Source organism: Lactuca virosa, chromosome 2 (genome assembly GCF_052849685.1).
Source record: "Lactuca virosa cultivar CGN04683 chromosome 2, Lactuca_virosa_CGN04683_v6, whole genome shotgun sequence".
NCBI lineage: Eukaryota > Viridiplantae > Streptophyta > Magnoliopsida > Asterales > Asteraceae > Lactuca > Lactuca virosa.
This window is the reverse complement of record NC_136427.1, coordinates 282,826,179-282,845,622: the sequence shown is the minus strand read 5'-3', so window position 1 is coordinate 282,845,622 and position 19,444 is coordinate 282,826,179. Positions and strand designations below refer to the sequence as shown.

Here is a 19,444-nt window from a genome sequence, read left to right as displayed (position 1 = left end):
CATCACCAAACATAGAATTTCCAAAAATGTCGCGTTCTTCAAAATATTTTAAAGAAGATCAAATAATACCTTCAAATTATACCTTCAGCCATGTATTTTCATCTCGCTTTATCTTTCAGGTCTTCTATTTCAATATCTCCTATTTCAGGACCTGTAAAACACACAGTTAGGATTTTCTTAGAGAATAACAGATAGAGAAGGGGAGGGGGAGGGCTGAAGAGGAAAAATCAGGGTAGTTTTGATTGGTCGTAGATCCAGATCGAAGTCTAACATAGATCTATATAACGTGTGTGTGAGTGTATAGTGGAGCAGTAGTGGATGTTAGGGTGAAGAAGAGTAACAACGTTGTCTAGAGATTGTGCTGAGAAAGGGTTAGGTTATTTAGAGAGAATAAAGTGAGATGCGTGACTGTGACGGTAGTGGCAATGGAAGTAGAAGGTGCAACACCAATGATGAAGGCGACAACAGGAGGATGGCCAGCTTCTATGGTGTCTGGTCGTGCGATTCTCCTTCCATTGTACCAAACTCATATCTGATATTCGAAACTCAACAATCAGTACAAAATGGAACCCAAAATCGCTAAATATTAAAAAAAAAGCATACCTGCCTTCGACGGATCTGCCTTAAAATATTCGAGAAAGCAACATCGGCTGTAAGGAAGAAACAATAAAATATAGTTGGCTTCGATGGATCTACATTAGATCCAGGTTTTGTGGAAAAGACTGAGAAGATATATATACAAGATCTAACCGCTTTAATTGGTTTTGACCAATTCAATAGGCAAAAATCGAGGGAATTGGTTTAACTTTTACTTGTTCATTTGTTGACCGGATAAGTTTGCAATGCATAAACTGATTGTAAATGCTGCTTTAAGAGTTGTACATCTTAAAATTCAGTATTTAGGGCTAAATGTTTATTAAGGTGTGTGTATATATATATATATATATATATATATATATATATATATATATATATCTTTACTATATTATTAAACATATTGTATGTTTCTTGAAAATTAAGAGGTACAATGCATATTACATCATGTACAATAGTATTAAGCTTATAATCACATCTTATACTTATTACACGGTATTACCTTTATCTCTTGCCCTAATCTCCTCTACAACAGCCCTAATCAAGGAAACCACCACCACTACTCTCCTCCTTCTCACTTCCCTATCCGACACCCTTTACACCACGCACCGCCGTCTCAACTTGTAATCTACCTCCCAGGAACAAGTTCAAGACCCATTCGTCGCCTCTCTCTGAACCACCAACAAACACCAACAATCAGGACCTCAGATTCGTCATTGCTCCACCGCCACCACCATCGTAGAAAACCCACCATCTCTCTCTCTCTCTCTCTCTCTCTCTCTCTCTCTCTCTCTTTATTAAGAAAACCAAAACCCTGTCACCATTGCACTGATGCTTTCCCACTCCGGCTACCTTCACCACCAACCTATCCCGCCCAACAACCTCCCACTGATCGCATGCTTTTAATTGGTCAAATATGAGATGCGCCGTTCAGAACTACACTACCCAATCTCTGCATTTACAGTCTTCACACCAAATCTGAACTGTCATCACTCATTTGTCAATCTTAAAAGGCTTCAACTCTACATTCTAGGTAATATGAGATTTCAAACCCTAAACCTCCCTCTTGATTCGATTTCAAGCCCTAAACCTCCCTCTTTTTCTTTTATTTTTATGTCTAATGAAGTAGAATGGACAGGGCATGGTTTTTTTTTTGCAGGTTTGTTCAATTTTTTTTTTATTTTTTTGTGACTTTTTACATCCGTGTTTGAATTTTTTTTGCAGGTTTGTTTGATATTAACATTTTTCTGTTTTCTTTATAAGTTATTTCAAGACCTTATGATCGGTTTGAAGTTTTATGTAGTTATTTACTTATTTTTTCTTTACTTTTGGTGTATGTGTTTGCTAAACTATGTGTTTTTGTGTTTTAATGTCCAGTTTTTGGTTTGGATGTGGAGTGAAACAAAGTTTCTCTCTAGCAACAGGTATCATTGGGCACATTTAGAATGAAGGTCAGTAGAAAAAATATGAAGGTTATGTTAATTTGTTCAATTTTTTAAATAATTTGTGATTTTAATAGGTTTGGGAGAAAAAAAAGTGAAGGTAATGTTTGTTATTGTTTGCCAAACTATGGCAACGATATAGGGGCTGCAAAAAGGTCCATGTTGTAGTGACGAGAAGAAATTTTGAGCCTGATGGATCGTTGATGTAATGTTTAAATTCTATGTTAATATGTTTTTTTTTCCAGTTTTCACTAATTTTGGCAAGCCTTTTAATGTAAGGTTTGCATTCCCTGGTACATGGTTTAGCTTGAATATTAATGTCTTATTTATATATCTACATGGGAAGAGGGGTAGTAGATCTACAAGCTGCAGGCTATGGATGTTTTTAGTGTTAAAAGTTGAAGTCATGAGGCACATCATGCACACCATGTGTTTGATAAGAATTCCCAATCAATACTTGATTGTCCATATAGAATATAAGCCCTTTTTTTCAATGTTTTTTTTATGCAGATATGTTATAGGGGACTACAACACTGATTAAAATCCCACACTGGATTTATTGGCTTATGGTAACAACCATTATTTTCATCTATTACTACCATACTTTAGTAGATATACTTCAGTAGATGGAGAAATCACATAAGTTTCATTTTGCAAGTCTTTGTAAGTTTTGAATATGGTCAGTCAGCTAGGTTCAACACCTTATGTTTTACTTGATTATGATAAATTTGTTTGAGTTGAATGTTATTGTTATAGAAAAATCATTTCTTTGTGTGAAGATTAATGTATGAAGTAGAAGATGGATGAAATGAGAGAAATGTTGATTTTGCAATCTCAAAATTTCACATAAAAAAGGACCTAACAATGGAGAGTTTGTACTTTATTTTCCTGATGTGATTTTTGTATAATTAAATCAGTTGTAAATTTATTTCCTTATGATTGTTATTGCAATCACATTGTTTACTCTTAGCATTGTTTTGATTTAGCTCTTCTTATGATGACAGGAAGTTACTGAGGAGCTGTAAATTTATTTTCAGTCATTTGATAAGGGTGGTTATGGAAATAATTACTCACATCCAAAGAGTTTTGTCAAGAAGTGAAGCATTTGATAACAAGTTACAAATTGGCTCCAAATTTTTACTGTTCATATATATATATATATATATATATATATATATATATATATATATATATATATATATATATGTCATGATCTGTTTTTATCAAGTTCCGGTTAAAAACAGTTGTACATACAGTTGTATGTTGATCAGGTGCATAATTTTTAGAAAAGGGCATAATGGGCCTTTTTTGGTTAGTATAAAAAATGGAAAGTTAATTATTCATGTTCTTATGCCTTGGAGTGGTTTCGTTGCAAAAAAAAAAGATAGGTAAAAAAAGAAGAAATGAATGGTCTATTAAGGGTGCTTGTATGTTCAGGTGTAGAAATATGAATACAAGGCAAATTGGTCTCTTTTTGGTTTATGTTGCAAGTTATAAGTCTCTTCAAGGTTTTATGGTTTTAGGTTGGTTTCGTTGTTCGAATTAGTCAAAGTAATAGAATTGAAGTGTAATGTCGTCTTTTTTATTATAAATTCAATAAGGAAAGAACTATGTTGAGTGAGAAAGTATAATGTATACTGGACCAACTGTTATTCATCATGCAAGAATGCCGGTAAAAGATGGAGAATAAAATAGGCATCCATAAACTAAAAAATGAAGCATATTTAATGAAGTGTTTTTTTTCTTATTACAATGGAAGATTTGTGTCTCATATAATATTTGACCTTATAAAACAGTTTTTTTTTTATTTAAGACTCGATTGTTGACCACCTAATTGAACCATAAAACATCGGAAGTAACTGATTAGCCTTTATGTTTTAAATATATAAATATCATGATTAATAATAATATATGCTATATATCAAATATTTCCTAATAATCATTAATATAAAAAATATAAAAAAGATTTACCTCATTATTTTGATTTTATTTTAAGAATTTTACCCTATATAAGATATATCTTAATAACTACTAATGTATAATAAAACATAAATTATTTGGGTAATCATCCGGGAAAACATTATTTGCCAAATGTTTTTTTTTTTTTTAATTTACATCAACGGAGATTTTATTTTTCAAATATATTATTTTGATATATAAACGCTCTATTTGCGACACAATGAATCCAACATATAAAAACATATCTCTAACATATAAAAAAAACAACGAATAAGTTAAAAAATACATTAATCGTCGAAAAAAAAAACGAATTGTTGAATTAAAACTAATGCTCAATGATATTTGACAATACATTTGTGTGTTCACGTATATTTGTAAAGAATCACAATTTTTATATTTAATTCTTATTGATTTCGTTTTTGATATCATAATTCTTATTGTTAATTGTTTAGATGTATTAAACTATTGATTTCGTTTTTTTTTTTTTTTTAATTTACATCAACGGATATTTTATTTTTCAAATATATTATTTTGATATATAAACGCTCTATTTGCGACACAATGAATCCAACATATAAAAACATATCTCTAACATATAAAAAAAACATCGAATAAGTTAAAAAATACATTAATCGTCGAAAAAAAAAAACGAATTGTTGAATTAAAACTAATGCTCAATGATATTTGACAATACATTTGTGTGTTCACGTATATTTGTAAAGAATCACAATTTTTATATTTAATTCTTATTGATTTCGTTTTTGATATCATAATTCTTATTGTTAATTGTTTAGATGTATTAAACTATCTGTACAAAAAAAAAACTAATCGCCTAAAGAAGTAATTTATGAAAAAAACTATTTGCACCCGTCGCTTGGCACGGGTAAACGGCTAGTGTATATATATATATATATATATATATATATATATATATATATATATATATCATTTTACATTATATCTTGTAAGCTATTTTTTTACCAACCAATAGTATTAATAAGTTAGTTTGTCAATAATTAACCGAGTTTTCAGTTAGTCTACCAAACATGAAACAATTCACGTAAAAATAAAGTGTTTTGCTTTCTATAATCCTTAAAAATCAAAACATATTATTTTTACTTGAATGAATCTAAAAAATAACACTCTCTTTTTAAAATAGCTTATTTGATTCCAAACTTAAAAATTTAAGAATCTAGATAAACCAAAAAAACGATCGAGGAGAAAAACATCGCAAATGTGACAGTCTATTGACATAAAATGTTGACTCGCTATTTTATGATTCGATACCAAAAAAACAAAAAACATTTTTAAACATAAATTCACAAAAGTAATTAAAGTTTTATACCTTGGATCAAGCAAACGTGGATACATAAATAATGGGAAATGACAGCCAAAGATGAGTAGACTTTTAATGAAATTAGTTCCCCGATAACAAAAAGGAGTAGCTTTTCGTGAGCATAAAATCCCTCATTGATCCTTCAAACAAAAAAGTGAGCCACAAACGTAATTAAAAAGTAAGGGTCTTTGATCTTGACATGTTTTTGATCCATCGATCCACTTTCATCAAAAGTCTTCATCTCGTTTTCTTAAATTTTTTAATAAACGAAATCAAATTTCCTTTAATTTATTACAACTATAAAATGATATTTTTATCAACTAACACTCCAAACCCAAACAATAATGTAAATAAAATAGAGTCAAAATCAGTTTAAAAAAAAAAACCTCTTAAATTCATAAAAGTTGTATTAGACTTATATGAAAACTCAAACAAACCTAATGTCAATACCAATTGTAGCGGTATAATGCAACAAGTTTACCGATAACCATCAAAATAACTTAAAGATTAAGTAGAAAGTTATTAATAGGTTACGATCTAAAACTTATAATAGCTTCATAATTTTAATTTATAGATGATGACGATGCTTACCTTATTTGCTGGGTACAAACGATATTTTTCTAGTTGTTCTTTATTTTGGATTCTAGTTATATGTAGTCACTATTATTGGATTCTAAAACTTATTTGCTGGGTAAGTTATATGTAGTCACTATTATTGGATTCTAGTTGTTCTTTATGATTCATATAAAGGCATTAAAACCGTATTTTGTTTGCGAGACGTCAAATTCCGCATGTTTATGTATACTTTTGTTAACTACAAGGGTTGTCATAGGCTTATGGAAGTCTTTTTCAACACACATTTGGGATCATGGGATTTAATGTCGGCTTGCATCATTTCACTATCCAAAGTTGTAAACGGTATTTGGAATTGAATTATTATATATATGCATAAAGAATAACGCACAATATTTTGACATCTAGATCCTTGTACTTTACCATGGTCGTGACCAACTTTCCAAAACGCGTATTTGGCTCCTTTAGATGGAGCTAACCTAAGTTGGTCCTATTTCCAAACGTCAATTTTCTTTTGAGCCACAAGGTTGATTCGTAATCGATCATCATCGCCCACGGATGACCCCCCATCGATGCTTCTAATAATTTTCTTTTTGTGGTTTTACTTATTTTGTTTATTCTTTCGGTTTTGCCTCATAATTTTCATCTAACTTTCTAGTGTTATCCTTTTTATATTTTTAATATTTTTTACGGTTTAACCCAACGTATGTTTTATTTATTTATTTATTCATTTTCAGTTTGACCCTACACTATTTTATGCAACTTGTTAATTTTACATAATTTATATATTTTTCGGGTTCGCACTTATTGGACATTTTGTTGACGTGACATGCCAAGTCAACGTCTTATAAAAAAGAATGGATATATATTGGTGAGAAGGACGCTCGAATTCGAGACCTCTCGACCGTAATACAAGTGGCTGTTAAACTTCAACCATATCAAACACTTGAAGTGTATGAGATCATAATCAAAATAAATTGTATTTATGGTGTATCCATACAGTTCATATGGCCTTAAATAGATTTCTTACTTAATATTAGATAAACTCTTTATTCTTGTATTAGGAATCACAATTGTTGTTCTTGTTGATCTTAGTACTCAATGTTTTTTTATGAATTGCAATTTCAAGAAACAATTTTATAAATTTGTTGTAAAAGGTTAAATCTCATTTCCTATACACAAAACTTAAGAAACAATAAACATAAGTATAAATATGTTGTGATGCATTTTGTATTATACATTATTTTGTATCCTTACAAGGTTTTTCACATTTCAACATGGTATCCGGTTAGAGTTTCTCGTCCATCTCCCTACCTACGGTCGATCAATTTTTTCCCAGATCTTACTTTTACAATCCATCTCCTTGGGCCTTGTCTTTTATTGCAACTATTCTATATGCTAATTAACCAAAGCAAGGATGTTACTGTTGAATTCAATCTCTAGTATGACACGACAATTTACGTTGTTGGACTGCTATAATGTCGCTTACACACGCCTGTTCATTCAACTGGTACTAATATGTTTTCTTGCACTTGGTTGCCATGACTGTTTCTACATCTTCTTCTACCACCGTCCCACAACTCTAAGTCAGATATGTTCCCTTACCAGTGTCTACAATCAATTTAGTTCCAAACTAAATGTGGACAACTCTTACTACAAGCTATGACGACAAATCTTCTCCAAAATGTGCAGGGGTACTCAAAGTTACAAACACATCTTAAAAAAATCAAAACCATCTAGAGATGACAATGATGAATGAAACTCGATCCATAGATACTCGTAAAAAGTCATGGTTTTGTACTACTTGTGATGATTATACTACGAAAGATCTTTGGGACAAACTGGAAGAATTTTTTTGCATGATAAAATGGCTCGTATGTTATAGTTTCAAGATCAAGTTCGTAATACAAAAAAAGTTTCAAGTTCTATTATTGAGTATTGTCACACTCTTAAAAACCTTGTTGATGATCTCAAAGATGTCTACCTTCCTATTACTGAAACAAAATCAGGCATGTAAATTCTCAAATAACTACCTCTAACATACCATAATATTATAGATTTCATCTCCAATATAAAGCATTTTCCCTCTTTTCTTGAAGCCAAAACATGCTTCTTTTGCAGGAATCCCATGAAGTTTCAACTGAAGCAATTCTTGATCCTACCCTTTCTCAAAGTTCAACTTTATTTTCCTCTTATAACAACTATGGTATAAACAAGAACAAATGGAGTAAGAATCGTCAAGGTAACAAAAGTGCTTAAAAAGTGTATGCATGTGTGAGGGGGAAGACATGGTAGTTTTGATCAATCACAACACTTTGCACGTACATTAGGTAATGGAAAATGTTATTTTGAAAATATGCTCCTTCATTCGATGTCCAATCCATGACAATGTACATGGTTCCCTTTGCCCAGATACGGTGCACCAACAACCATCGACCTATCAACAAGCCTAGGTCTAGGCCACTCCAAGTCCTCAACATGCCCAAGGTGTTCTGTTGGGTCGCTTTATTGGGGATTATAGCTTTAACACACTTAATAATGGTAGCGGAAACAAACAAAATTACCTAAGTATACATGCACCCTAAGATATAGGTTTTGCTAGTTCTAGCAACGTAATTTCAAAATCAACTAAAGAAGGATAAATTACATGCCTCTTGATCTCTTGACTGAGACCTTGCGATTGGCAACCTTTGATATGTATGAAGGACACAAAGGAGAATCCCTCTAATGTAGTCGGACCTAAGAGTCCTAAAATCAAAACAAGGAAACCTTAAAAGGGACGAGTCGGAATTTCAATATCACAAGAGAGGAGATATAAATTTCAATCCCATGGAGATATAGGAAAGAGGTGAATAAAATTTTGAGGGAATAAATAACTAGGGTTTGATCCGTAGCATCCTATTTATATGCAACTGATTAATCCTTAAGCAATTCAAATTCCTAAAGGATAATCCTTACCTTATTCAAAATCTGCCTTATCCTTATCATGATAAACAAAAATCGTCCACCTCCTCTTTCTGGAGGGTTCTAGAATATTCTTATTATGCCAATGATTTAATTAATATTAAACCTATTTAATTAATTACCAAAATAATTTCCAATCAGTTTATTAATTGCTTAATAAATTAATAACTTATTTTCCCTTATTTCCTTATTGCTATTTGTATCACGAGGCCAACCCAAAAGGACCATGTTATTATTTAAAAATATTACCAACTACATAATGACATTGGACACTATTTTCAATAGTCTCCCACTTGGACAAGTCATTAACTTTTTAAGGTCTTAACTCTTCTCAAATAACTAATAGAGAGTTAGTCATCCAATGTAACGGCCAAACACTCGATCTTAATCAGGTTTATACCTTAGATAAGGGATCATATATTCCTTTGTTCTAGTTATCTGTATGAACTTGAGAAATGGATAATGGGTCAATCTCAAAGTTTAATTTTTTTTCCAACAAAGATTTCTAACAATCACATCTGACTTCTAAATTGAACAAATCAATTTAGTCAGGACTTAACCAGGCACATTAAATGTCAGTACCAAATCATCAGGGGCTCCATGGATATTGCTTCTTCTGTTAAGGTAGAAGGAAAATATAAACTTTAACTATATAGTTTTGTCTACGAGTCATATGATACATGGATATACCCTTTTATGACTACCAATTACATATAGCATTGGAACACACCGATACATAACAAATTTCGTAAGAAAAACCCCATATGCATCTCGGTTTGAAGAATAAAAGATATTAACCCTTTAGAATTACTCGTTACTTAATCCATGAAGTAATCGTTAAGTTCAATTTGTTCTAATACTTAAAATCCTCATTTCAAGTACTCATATAGTGTTACCGTATTATCTTATGCAATGTCCAATCTCGTATGGTCCAATCAACTAACACTCATGACAATATTAAATTCCAATACTCCCTCCCAAGAGTATGACCGAATGTAGAGTTTTGAACATAATTAAATATTTTGGAAGTGGGTTCAAAACATGCAAAAGTGAAACACTATAATGAACAACACAACTTTGATAACAACAAGTGCTCTTTTTTAAGTCTCTACGAAATAAACATCAAAACGGTTACAAATCATATTATTGTATGTTTCAAAATTAAATCAAACCAAGTGTCCTCAATCCAAATCAAATGCCTCTAGACTTTGTCTGATTTACAGACTTGGGCGGTGACATTGGCTTAGGGAATGGATCGACAAGATTATCTTCCGACATGATGTTACCGATTATGATGTCTTCACATTCAAACAACAATCAAATGTAATGATACTTCTTGAGTATATGTCATATGAGATTGTATGATTGAGGATTTATGCTTGAGGTAAGATCACCCTCATAGTCACAAGAACCTTCATGAGGACCATCAATGATTGAATTAACAATGATGTCACTAATGAATTTCTTTTTGTTACATTGCTTCCATTGAATTCCAGCTAGATTCAATATATACTCTTCGTTTATTTCAAATCCACTATGGTGTATTACTTGGTATTCATCCAAGCTAATACTTCACCATTTATAAAAACCACGAACTCTGACTACTAACGAAATTGGCTTTACTAGTGTAACATTTTTATCGATAACTTCCATAATAAGACCATTTCCTTTTTCCTATTCGGACACTAATGAATATACTTGATTTTGATTCATTGATTCTTTCCAAATTGATTTGATCAGACCTATCATGCTCAGGGCACACGAGTCATTAAACCCGATATAAGACATGATCAATCCCATAAGCAGAAGCATGTGGTATACGACTCATTTCTTCTAGCTCAATAATAGAAACAAGACATTATCATTTCTCAATGTCATACCATACTTTATAAGTATGAACTTTCTTGAAGCTCTAAATCTCGAGTTTCCTCGAGATTCCTTGCTTCTGGCTTAATCCAACGAATTACTCAGATAGATCCTCGTGTAACATGTTATTCAAGGCAAATCAATTCTCAAGCTAAGCCAAGCTATTACATTTTCTAAGTTGGAACATTGTTTCCTATGAATTTTGTATCATACATTATAAGGGTGACAACGATACATCCACTAGTATTGACATATGTATGACTATTCTTCATTTCTCGAAATTCAAAACTCCTTGAATTTTCTCAATGAAATAAGAATTCCAATTAATCCCACTGGATTTGGCATACTTAAGGCCCACCTTTGTTTCATGGAATTCAAAAATCCTTGAATTTTGTCATTAAAACAAGGATTCCATTTTGAGAGATGCTTGTTTCACATCATAAATGAAGTTCATAAGCAGTGACAATGTGTTTTCACCCATCCATATTTGTTATCTTCTTGAACATACATAAATACTTATAGTTTTAAGGTCAAGTGTTTTATCAACCAAGATTTAAACTTACATGGACCGATTCTAACTCTCCATGTCATCCTTCCTTCTCGTACCTTTTAGGGCATGTCATGACTTCTGATAGCTGACACACTCTGAGTGTCATCTATCGGTGACTCATTTACCTCAGAAATATAGATTCTATATAACAAGGTCTATGTCGTCCTCTATCAAGTATATTAGGAAGCATTGAAGGGATGTCAATATCATCAATAGCCTTTTTCAATACCGAATTGAAAGTTAGGGCCAACCTTAGGTTCTTCGTTGGTTGACTCTTAAAGAGGTACCTCAAGATTCAAGAACATTGAAGATTATAAGACAGAGACAGATAAGACTGTGAGATAGAGCCGCCGAGGGCAGAGAAGAGGGACTGAGGCCGGCGTGGCGGCGATCAGAGTTGGATAAATGGGGGCCGACTTCTGTTAATCAAGAAATCAAAAATTCCGAAGGACAACATGTAATTTTTGGTTTTTTAGGGTTTATTGTAACTTTACTTCTCTTTTTAGGGCTTTCTTTCCCTCATTTATAATTTTTATATGATCAGTCTCAAACCTAAAAGATCAAAGATTTAGAATATAATATGAGAAGTTACAAATGATATTTTTATGAGCATTATCTGTAAAAAAAGATTTTTATTTTTTATTTTTGTTAATCACCAATTAACCATCCGATTTTTTTTCATAGCTTTTTGTGTCTAATCTACTCTTATTATATAGCCTGTAGAAAAAATTGGAATATAATTGGAATATAAGGGGTGTCCATGGACACCCTTAACCAAAAGGTAGATTCGCCATGATAATTACCATTTTGTTTAAAATTCTTGCCTCCTCTTTACATTCTTGCTAACATTTTTTTTGACTGAGATTCTAAAATCAATATTATTATCAACTTTTAACATAGACAAACTCCCTTATTTACTATCATATTTGAGCTAAACCACACTCTAATTCAAGATCAAACTAGGATTTATAAAAAAAAGCATGTAAAAGAATTGTGTTTTTTTCAAAACTTAAACATTTGTCAAACGTCATTATATTCGGTTTATACTTTTCCTACAATGATTAGTTGTTTACTATTTGTAATTCAAACCTAGTTTATTGTAATGCGCCTAGCACTAAAATCTCGAATTTATGACCTCAAACACCATCTTTTTTTAATGCTCAAAAACCATATTCTCACATCTCAAAAGGGGAAAGATTCGTCATTTTTAACGTTTTTAGCATGAGACTTGATGAGCCGTTGACATGAAAAGTATGAAAAAGCTAAAGCAGGGGTAAAATATGTATATATGTAAATCATGAAGGACCTTTATGATTTTAGTGGTTTCTTTTTACCGGCAAAACTGTCTTTCAAAAAAACTAGTTTAATGCACAGAAAACACAGCAAGCATTTTCTTGAAGATGCTAAGCTTCAAGATCACGATCTAATCTCTCTCTCTCTCTCTCTCTCTCTCTCTCTCTCTCTCTCTCTCTCTCTCTCTCTCTCTCTCTCTCTCTCTCTCTCTCTCTCTCTCTCTCTCTCTCTCTCTCCCGTATAGAACATCGGAGAGCTTGATTGATCGATTTCTTTTTATGGGGTGTCCAATAACCGTTAACTTTCTTGTTATGAAGATTCTCTAGCTATCTTTCTTGCTCCGATCTCTTCCACTTTCCGTTCTTTGCTTTCCCAAGCGAAGAATCTCTCTCCATTTCTCCCTCAATGAAAACTATCGCTTTCCTTTCCCTATCAGAGATTCCCAACTTCTTTACTTTCTCAAAAACACAAGCTTTATCAGCAATGATGCCTTTGTTCTTCTGCCTATCTATCTATCTACCTCTCTGCTACCGTTCTTTTTTCTTTCTCAGAGGACGCTTTCTCTGTCTATCTCTCTCTTAGTCCTTTTCATTTACGCCTTTGCTTTTTTGCCTTCTTGGAACTCCGGTGGGAAATCTATACATACCTCCCCAAACCCCACCATTAATGTCTTCTTCAGGGAACGTCAACCACCTTTCTCAGCGCTGTATTTACGGTATGGAGAAAACAAGAGTTTTTCATTTTTCGATCATGGATTAATCCATTTGGTTTTTGCGTTTTATAAATAACATCAGGAAATTGTTTGATGATATGCCTGTATATATGAATCTTAAAATGTAATACTTCCCGAATTAGCATTTGCATGATTATCTTCTGGGTCTTGTTACATATGCAATTTTCCATTTTGGGGGTTTAATTAACGCAGGTGACTTTGTTTCTTCACATGCAGAGAGGAAGTCCTGGTTTATGAGATGGCTGAGTAAACTTTTCAAAGGTGGTTCTAATAATCGCAGGCAGGCTGCTACTACACATCCACGGCCCCCACACTTTATAGGAGACGAAAACATGGTTTTACGTGCTCCTGTTAGATCCTTGGTAAATATACAATCTTGTTTAATTATATATTTCATTTTACAGTATATTGATGGAAAACCCAACAACAAAAATAAAACTTTGCGTGAACTGTAATAATGTCATCTGGTAGCAAAAAGTAGAAAAGTTTGTTTTTGTATCATAGTGCATAGAAGCATATATGCACTTTTTTATTTAATTCCCTGAAATTACGTCATACGTTAATTTCTTAATGCCTCAAATTCTATTAGGACAATCGCTCAAGGACTGATAAAGAGAAGGAAGAATTAGATCGAGCAATTTCACTTTCTTTAGCCGAAGGTTTAAAGAAACCAAATGGTATCTTAATTAATCTTGTCCTTCAAATAATCAATGTTGTTAATTGATCACATGTACTTATATATTTCTTGCATTTGTACAGGCTATGGATGGCGAGCTAAAAATGATGATGATCTTGCAAAATCAGTTCAAGATGACCTTCATTCATCACATCCTCCATATGTTCATAGAGAATATCAGCCAATGGGATATAGGTATACTTAATTAATTATGATCCCTTTTCATCAAATCATATCAATCGTGAATTCTTTAAAATCTTTTCATATATATGTTTATTTTTTAGAATATGTGGTGGTTGCAACCGTGACATTGGTTATGGAAATTACTTGGGATGCATGGGAACATTTTTCCATCCTGAATGCTTTTGTTGTCGTGCTTGTCGTTACCCAATCACAGAACATGAGGTGATTAACATTAGTTTTCCCATTTGGTCAAATGCATGATTTGGTTTTTACAAGTCAAATATGATGATGATTGTGTTGAATGTTTTCTTATTAATTAGTTTCTTTTCTTTTGATTCAAGTTCTCTTTATCAGGGAAGGATGCATACCACAAGTCTTGTTTCAAAGAGCTTACGCATCCCAAGTGTGAAGTCTGCTTTCAATTTGTAATGAATTCTACATAAAACCCTCCCTTTCTTTAATTTGTCCACTTAACTAATTTTTTTGAGATTTCGAATCAAATGCTAAATGTGAATCTAACTTTTCAATTATAAAGATTCCCACAAATGGAGCAGGGTTGATTGAGTATCGATGCCACCCCTTCTGGTCCCAGAAATACTGTCCTGTACATGAACATGATAACACAGCAAGATGCTGTAGTTGTGAACGATTGGAGGTATATATATATATATATATATATATATATATATATATATATATATATATATATATATATATATATATATAGTTAATTTCTGCAATTTTTTCACATTTTTATTTATTTATTTATTTTTAATATTTGTGAATTTTATATATAGTCTGTGAATGTGAGATACATATCTTTGGGAGATGGCCGGAGTTTATGTTTGGAGTGCATGGAATCTGCAATAATGGACACCGGTGACTGCCAACCACTTTACCACACAATTAGGGATTACTATGAAGGAATGAACATGAGACTTGATCAACAAATTCCCATGTTACTTGTTGAAAGACAAGCCCTTAATGAAGCCATTGTTGGGGAAAAACATGTAAAAAGATCATTCTTTTTTCCTTTTTCCAGTTCCGGAGTTATTTCTTATTTCTGAATTCTGATACAATAATGGCTTCTTTTTCAGGGCTTCCATCATATGCCTGAAACAAGAGGTCTTTGTCTTTCCGAGGAGCAGACTGTTGCAAGTGTAAGTTTAGTCATGTACTTGATCTATCGTCTTCACGTGGTTTTATATCGTCTGAGTTTTGTGGTTTGATTTCAGATACAGAAAAGACCGAAAATTGGGGGTCATGCGGTGATAGGAATGAAAACTCAACATCAGAAATTGACTCGAAGATGTGAAGTTACAGCGATTCTTGTTCTTTATGGTCTCCCGAGGTAATGTTTCATGATTTTTTTCTCTTTTCTATGAACGATCGATTAGATTTTGAAACTGATGTCACGAAATCAAATTGCAGATTACTTACCGGTGCGATTCTCGCTCACGAGTTGATGCACGGCTGGTTACGTCTTAAAGGTAATCAGAAAACATTTGTTTATTAAAAAATACTTAGGGTTTATGAGTTTTTTCGAAATTGACAGGGTATAGGAACCTTAATCCGGATGTAGAAGAAGGTATCTGTCAGATGCTTTCGTATATGTGGCTTGAATCGGAGATTATGCCCGGATCGACTTCATCAGCTCCGTCGTCATCTTCTTCGGTTTCAAAGAAAGGTGGGAAATCAAGGGTTGAGAATAAATTGGGTGAATTTTTTATGCATCAGATTGCCCATGATGCTTCGCCGGCATACGGAGGAGGATTTAGGGCTGCTAATGCCGCCGTGAATACATATGGCCTCCGTCGTACGCTTGATCACATTCGGCTAACCAGAAGCTTTCCCCTGTGATATTCTTCAAGATTCAGTTCACTCCTGTATTTGGAGGTTTACTAAATTGTCCCTCGAGGATTGAGTTATTAATGGAGGCTTGACCAAGGAACCCAAGTTTTTGTGGGGTCATTTTGGGGAATACACATACACACACGAGGAAGATGACAGGACAAATAAGTGTTATCTTTTAATAAACTTTAAAGTGTTTTCTTTCTCTTTCTATTATTTGGTATTGGGGTATTGTATTTGTATTTGGAATTAACACAAAAAAATGTACTTGAGAAATTAACACACAATTTATTAAAGAATGGAGTATAGCATCCATTTGAGTTCATACTCCAAATATTTGATTGCATTTGGGTTTTTAAAAATTCCTGTATGGGGGTAAACCAATTTTTTCCAACAGTTGACATATAAGTGATAACCCCAATCTAAACAAAAAAAAAAATTACATACACAGGTCTTCTCTGTTCTCTCAACCTATTTTTGTCTCATACAAGAACACGAAATCCTCTACACGATTCTTCATCTCCTTTACTTTCCCTCTTTCATTTTCTTGCGTCCCATCAATGGGAAAGGCTTGAACTTACAATCAAACGTTCAAGCCATCACGTTGAGTGTCTTTTCGAGTACTCAAATTAACGTGTTAAACAAAAACATACACATGACTTAATTAGAACAACAATTCCCCTTTGAATCTTTCGCGCCATTTTCAACCTTAATGGTAGTACCTTTCGTAGGAATAGAAGCAGCTGCTTCCTGAGCAGCCAAGGCTTTCTTGCTTACTATATGATAAATATCAAGCAAGATTGTTTGGAAAGCCTTCTCGACATTATTTGCATCAAGCGCAGAAGTTTCTACGAATGCGAGTTCTTCTTTTTCTGCCAACTGTTGAGCATCGGTTTCTGAAACAGCTCTAAGATGGTTTAAATCGGATTTGTTTCCAGCTAACATGAGGACGATGTTGGAATCTGCATGTTCCCTAAGCTCCCGAAGCCACCTTAAAACGTTGTCAAATGATTGTTTTTTTGTAATGTCGTAAACCAAAAGAGCACCTACAGCTCCTCTGTAATAAGCACTTGTGATTGCTCGATACCTCTCTTGACCTGCTGTGTCCCATATTTGTGCCTTCACTGTCTTCCCCTCGACCTGCATCGCATTATCAATCTCTGTGGGTCATTTCAACAAACATCTTTCGGGCACTATAGAAATATACATCAATTTTACTTTTTTGGGGTGTGTTTATTAAGACCAATCTTATGATAAAACATGTTCATACAATGAAATGCAACATTGCAAACAATCTATTCTGGTGTAAATGTGATATAAAAGAGAAATTAATGTCGATGTAGGATTCCATTGAAAGAATTTGAACAAACATGGGATAAAGCAACAAACCTGAAGAGTCCTGGTAGCGAATTCAACACCAATGGTGGATTTAGATTCCAAACAGAACTCATTCCGGGTGAATCTAGAAAGTATGTTTGATTTTCCGACACCCGAATCCCCGATTAAGACAATCTTGAATAAGTAATCATACTCGTGATCCACCTTATACGCCATTCCTTCTGTCTGTACTCGTCACAAACCTAGAAATTTGGGGAAATAGAAAAAGTTAATCACCAAAAGAAACCCATATGCAACAGCAACAAACGTGGGATCGGTCTTTTCTTCCTTGGAACCCACAGTTTTTTGTAAAGAAAAAGATAAGAAAAGTCAAGAAGCTAACCATGCAGGAACGTGCGATGTAGAAAAACAGTAAACAATGATTAGATTTCCAGACGATTGAGAGAAAGAGAGAAAGAAAGGGTGGAGAAGGGAGGATCCCAAATCGAATACAAAGAAACAGAGGAACCCAATGAACAGGAATTTTAAACGGGGGGAACAATCACGAAAGTGCATTGAATTAAAAATATTCACTAACACCCTCTAGTTTACGTTTGAAATACAAAAAATACCTGCAAGATAATTATATTTTGCCAAATAGAACCATGTAACTAAACAAACAAAGATACACATGCTAAAAACAAATCTTATCCCTCCAAAGCTAGATGTTCGTCTGTGTTTAAGAGAAAATAATTTGTACGGTTACAAAAGTATCCGAAATGAAAATAAAATTATCAGATTTTTCTTTATATACACATTATCAGCAGACTATAGACTTTGTATCGCATTACCATCAAAGTTTAAATTTTGTTTTAAAAATATCATTGGTGTTATCGACATAACAAGTTACTAACCATGTTGTAGTGATAGGTATGCAATCAAGAAAGTTGTCATATAATACCAGAGGCGGAGCTTCAACATTTTATTTGGGGGCGGAAATATAATATGTATAAAAATCGATGAGCCCCTGGCTACAGCCAAAATTTTATATTTTTGGGCCTAATATGTATAAAATTAAAATATAGAGACTAATTGTGATAAAAAAATAGGGGGGGCCACAGCCCCTCCTAGCCCTAATAAAGATCCGCCATTGTATAATACCAATGAGGTGGGTTGTCTAGATTGGTAAACCAATAATTAGAATTCAGACAAAATTTTTTATCCAAAAACACTTTATCTATAAGTAAAAATACCTATTTCTATTAAAATATACATATTTTTTAAAATAGTATATTTGAATAAATTATGTAAGACTACTATTAAAATGTGTACAGAAAAGTTTAATGGTAAATATAAATAAAAAAAAATTAATGATAAAATATGTACATCATCAACACTAAAATCTATGTCAGGTATCATGTGACATGCCATGCGGCTGGTAACCTGTTATGCTTGTAGGGCAAATGATATTTTTTTTAATAAAATATAAACTTTAATGGTGATACGTGTACAAAATGCTATAGTTTGGATCAGATTGTGTTATAGCTAAAGAAAAAATGTTGTTTGTTTTGCAAACATTGTGTGTACATATCTTAAGAACGGCTAACACAAATTTCTAAATTCTATTCTTAAACTACATATTTGTCCATTATGATATTAATTTTCAAATTTATGAAATATAAGACATAAGATAGTAGGACATATATATAACAAATACACATTTATTTAGTATGATTTATGTTTTTATGCATAAAATTCAAAAGCCTAATTCTCTTTATTGAAAAAACACATTATTTAAGACTTAACCATGTATATTAAAATTGCAACGATATTATAAATTTAACCACAGGTAAAAAGAACTATTGAGATATGCCCATATGTTTCTTGACGTTTCCACGTGATGGGAATCTAATACTTGAAGAGTGGAATCATACAGAACGTTTAAGGTTGAACACTAGCACATCCAAAATATTGCTATTGTTTCACAATTTTCCATATGAATTCGGAAAAGATTAATGTGGGCCTTGATTATATGTAGCATTTTTTTAGGGTAAATGTCACTGTAGCCCTACAAAGTTTCATCTTTTGGTTTAAATGGTCTCTTTCG

The 19,444-nt window shown here is 32.8% G+C and overlaps 2 protein-coding genes across 3 annotated transcripts; one reads left to right on the top strand and one right to left on the bottom strand.

The window, feature by feature from the left end:
- The first annotated feature begins 12,841 nt into the window (after positions 1-12,841).
- Positions 12,842-16,345, top strand: LOC145161248 (protein DA1-related 2-like). Of its 2 annotated transcripts, none has more exons than XM_079080745.1 (12): positions 12,842-13,292; positions 13,527-13,672; positions 13,900-13,987; positions 14,070-14,181; positions 14,271-14,391; positions 14,511-14,594; positions 14,705-14,824; positions 14,967-15,179; positions 15,267-15,329; positions 15,405-15,520; positions 15,601-15,659; positions 15,725-16,345. In XM_079080745.1, the coding sequence occupies exons 1-12, from the start codon at positions 13,244-13,246 to the stop codon at positions 16,027-16,029; spliced, it is 1,476 nt and encodes a 491-aa protein (XP_078936871.1). In that variant the 5' UTR covers positions 12,842-13,243; the 3' UTR covers positions 16,030-16,345. The 2 variants fall into 2 exon arrangements, with proteins under 2 accessions (XP_078936871.1, XP_078936872.1); XM_079080746.1 differs by lacking the exon at positions 12,842-13,292 and adding an exon at positions 13,306-13,413.
- A 51-nt stretch (positions 16,346-16,396) lies between these two features.
- On the bottom strand, positions 16,397-17,852 carry LOC145161249 (ras-related protein Rab2BV-like). The gene is made up of 3 exons (XM_079080747.1): positions 17,741-17,852; positions 17,410-17,600; positions 16,397-17,160 (listed from the first exon to the last, which is right to left on the bottom strand). The coding sequence occupies exons 2-3, from the start codon at positions 17,572-17,574 to the stop codon at positions 16,681-16,683; spliced, it is 645 nt and encodes a 214-aa protein (XP_078936873.1). The 5' UTR covers positions 17,575-17,600; positions 17,741-17,852; the 3' UTR covers positions 16,397-16,680.
- Positions 17,853-19,444: the final 1,592 nt, after the last annotated feature.

What these genes read in the sequence shown, in the direction of transcription:
- LOC145161248 (XM_079080745.1), top strand. Translation starts at nt 13,244, where the DNA reads ATGTCTTCTTCAGGGAACGTCAACCACCTTTCTCAGCGCTGTATTTAC. An exon ending in ACCCAATCACAGAACATGAG is followed by an intron (nt 14,392 to 14,510) that starts GTGATTAACATT and finishes TTTTGATTCAAG; the next exon opens with TTCTCTTTATCAGGGAAGGA. An exon ending in GTAGTTGTGAACGATTGGAG is followed by an intron (nt 14,825 to 14,966) that starts GTATATATATAT and finishes TTTTATATATAG; the next exon opens with TCTGTGAATGTGAGATACAT.
- LOC145161249 (XM_079080747.1), bottom strand. Translation starts at nt 17,574, where the DNA reads ATGGCGTATAAGGTGGATCACGAGTATGATTACTTATTCAAGATTGTC. An exon ending in TCGCTACCAGGACTCTTCAG is followed by an intron (nt 17,161 to 17,409) that starts GTTTGTTGCTTT and finishes AATGCGATGCAG; the next exon opens with GTCGAGGGGAAGACAGTGAA.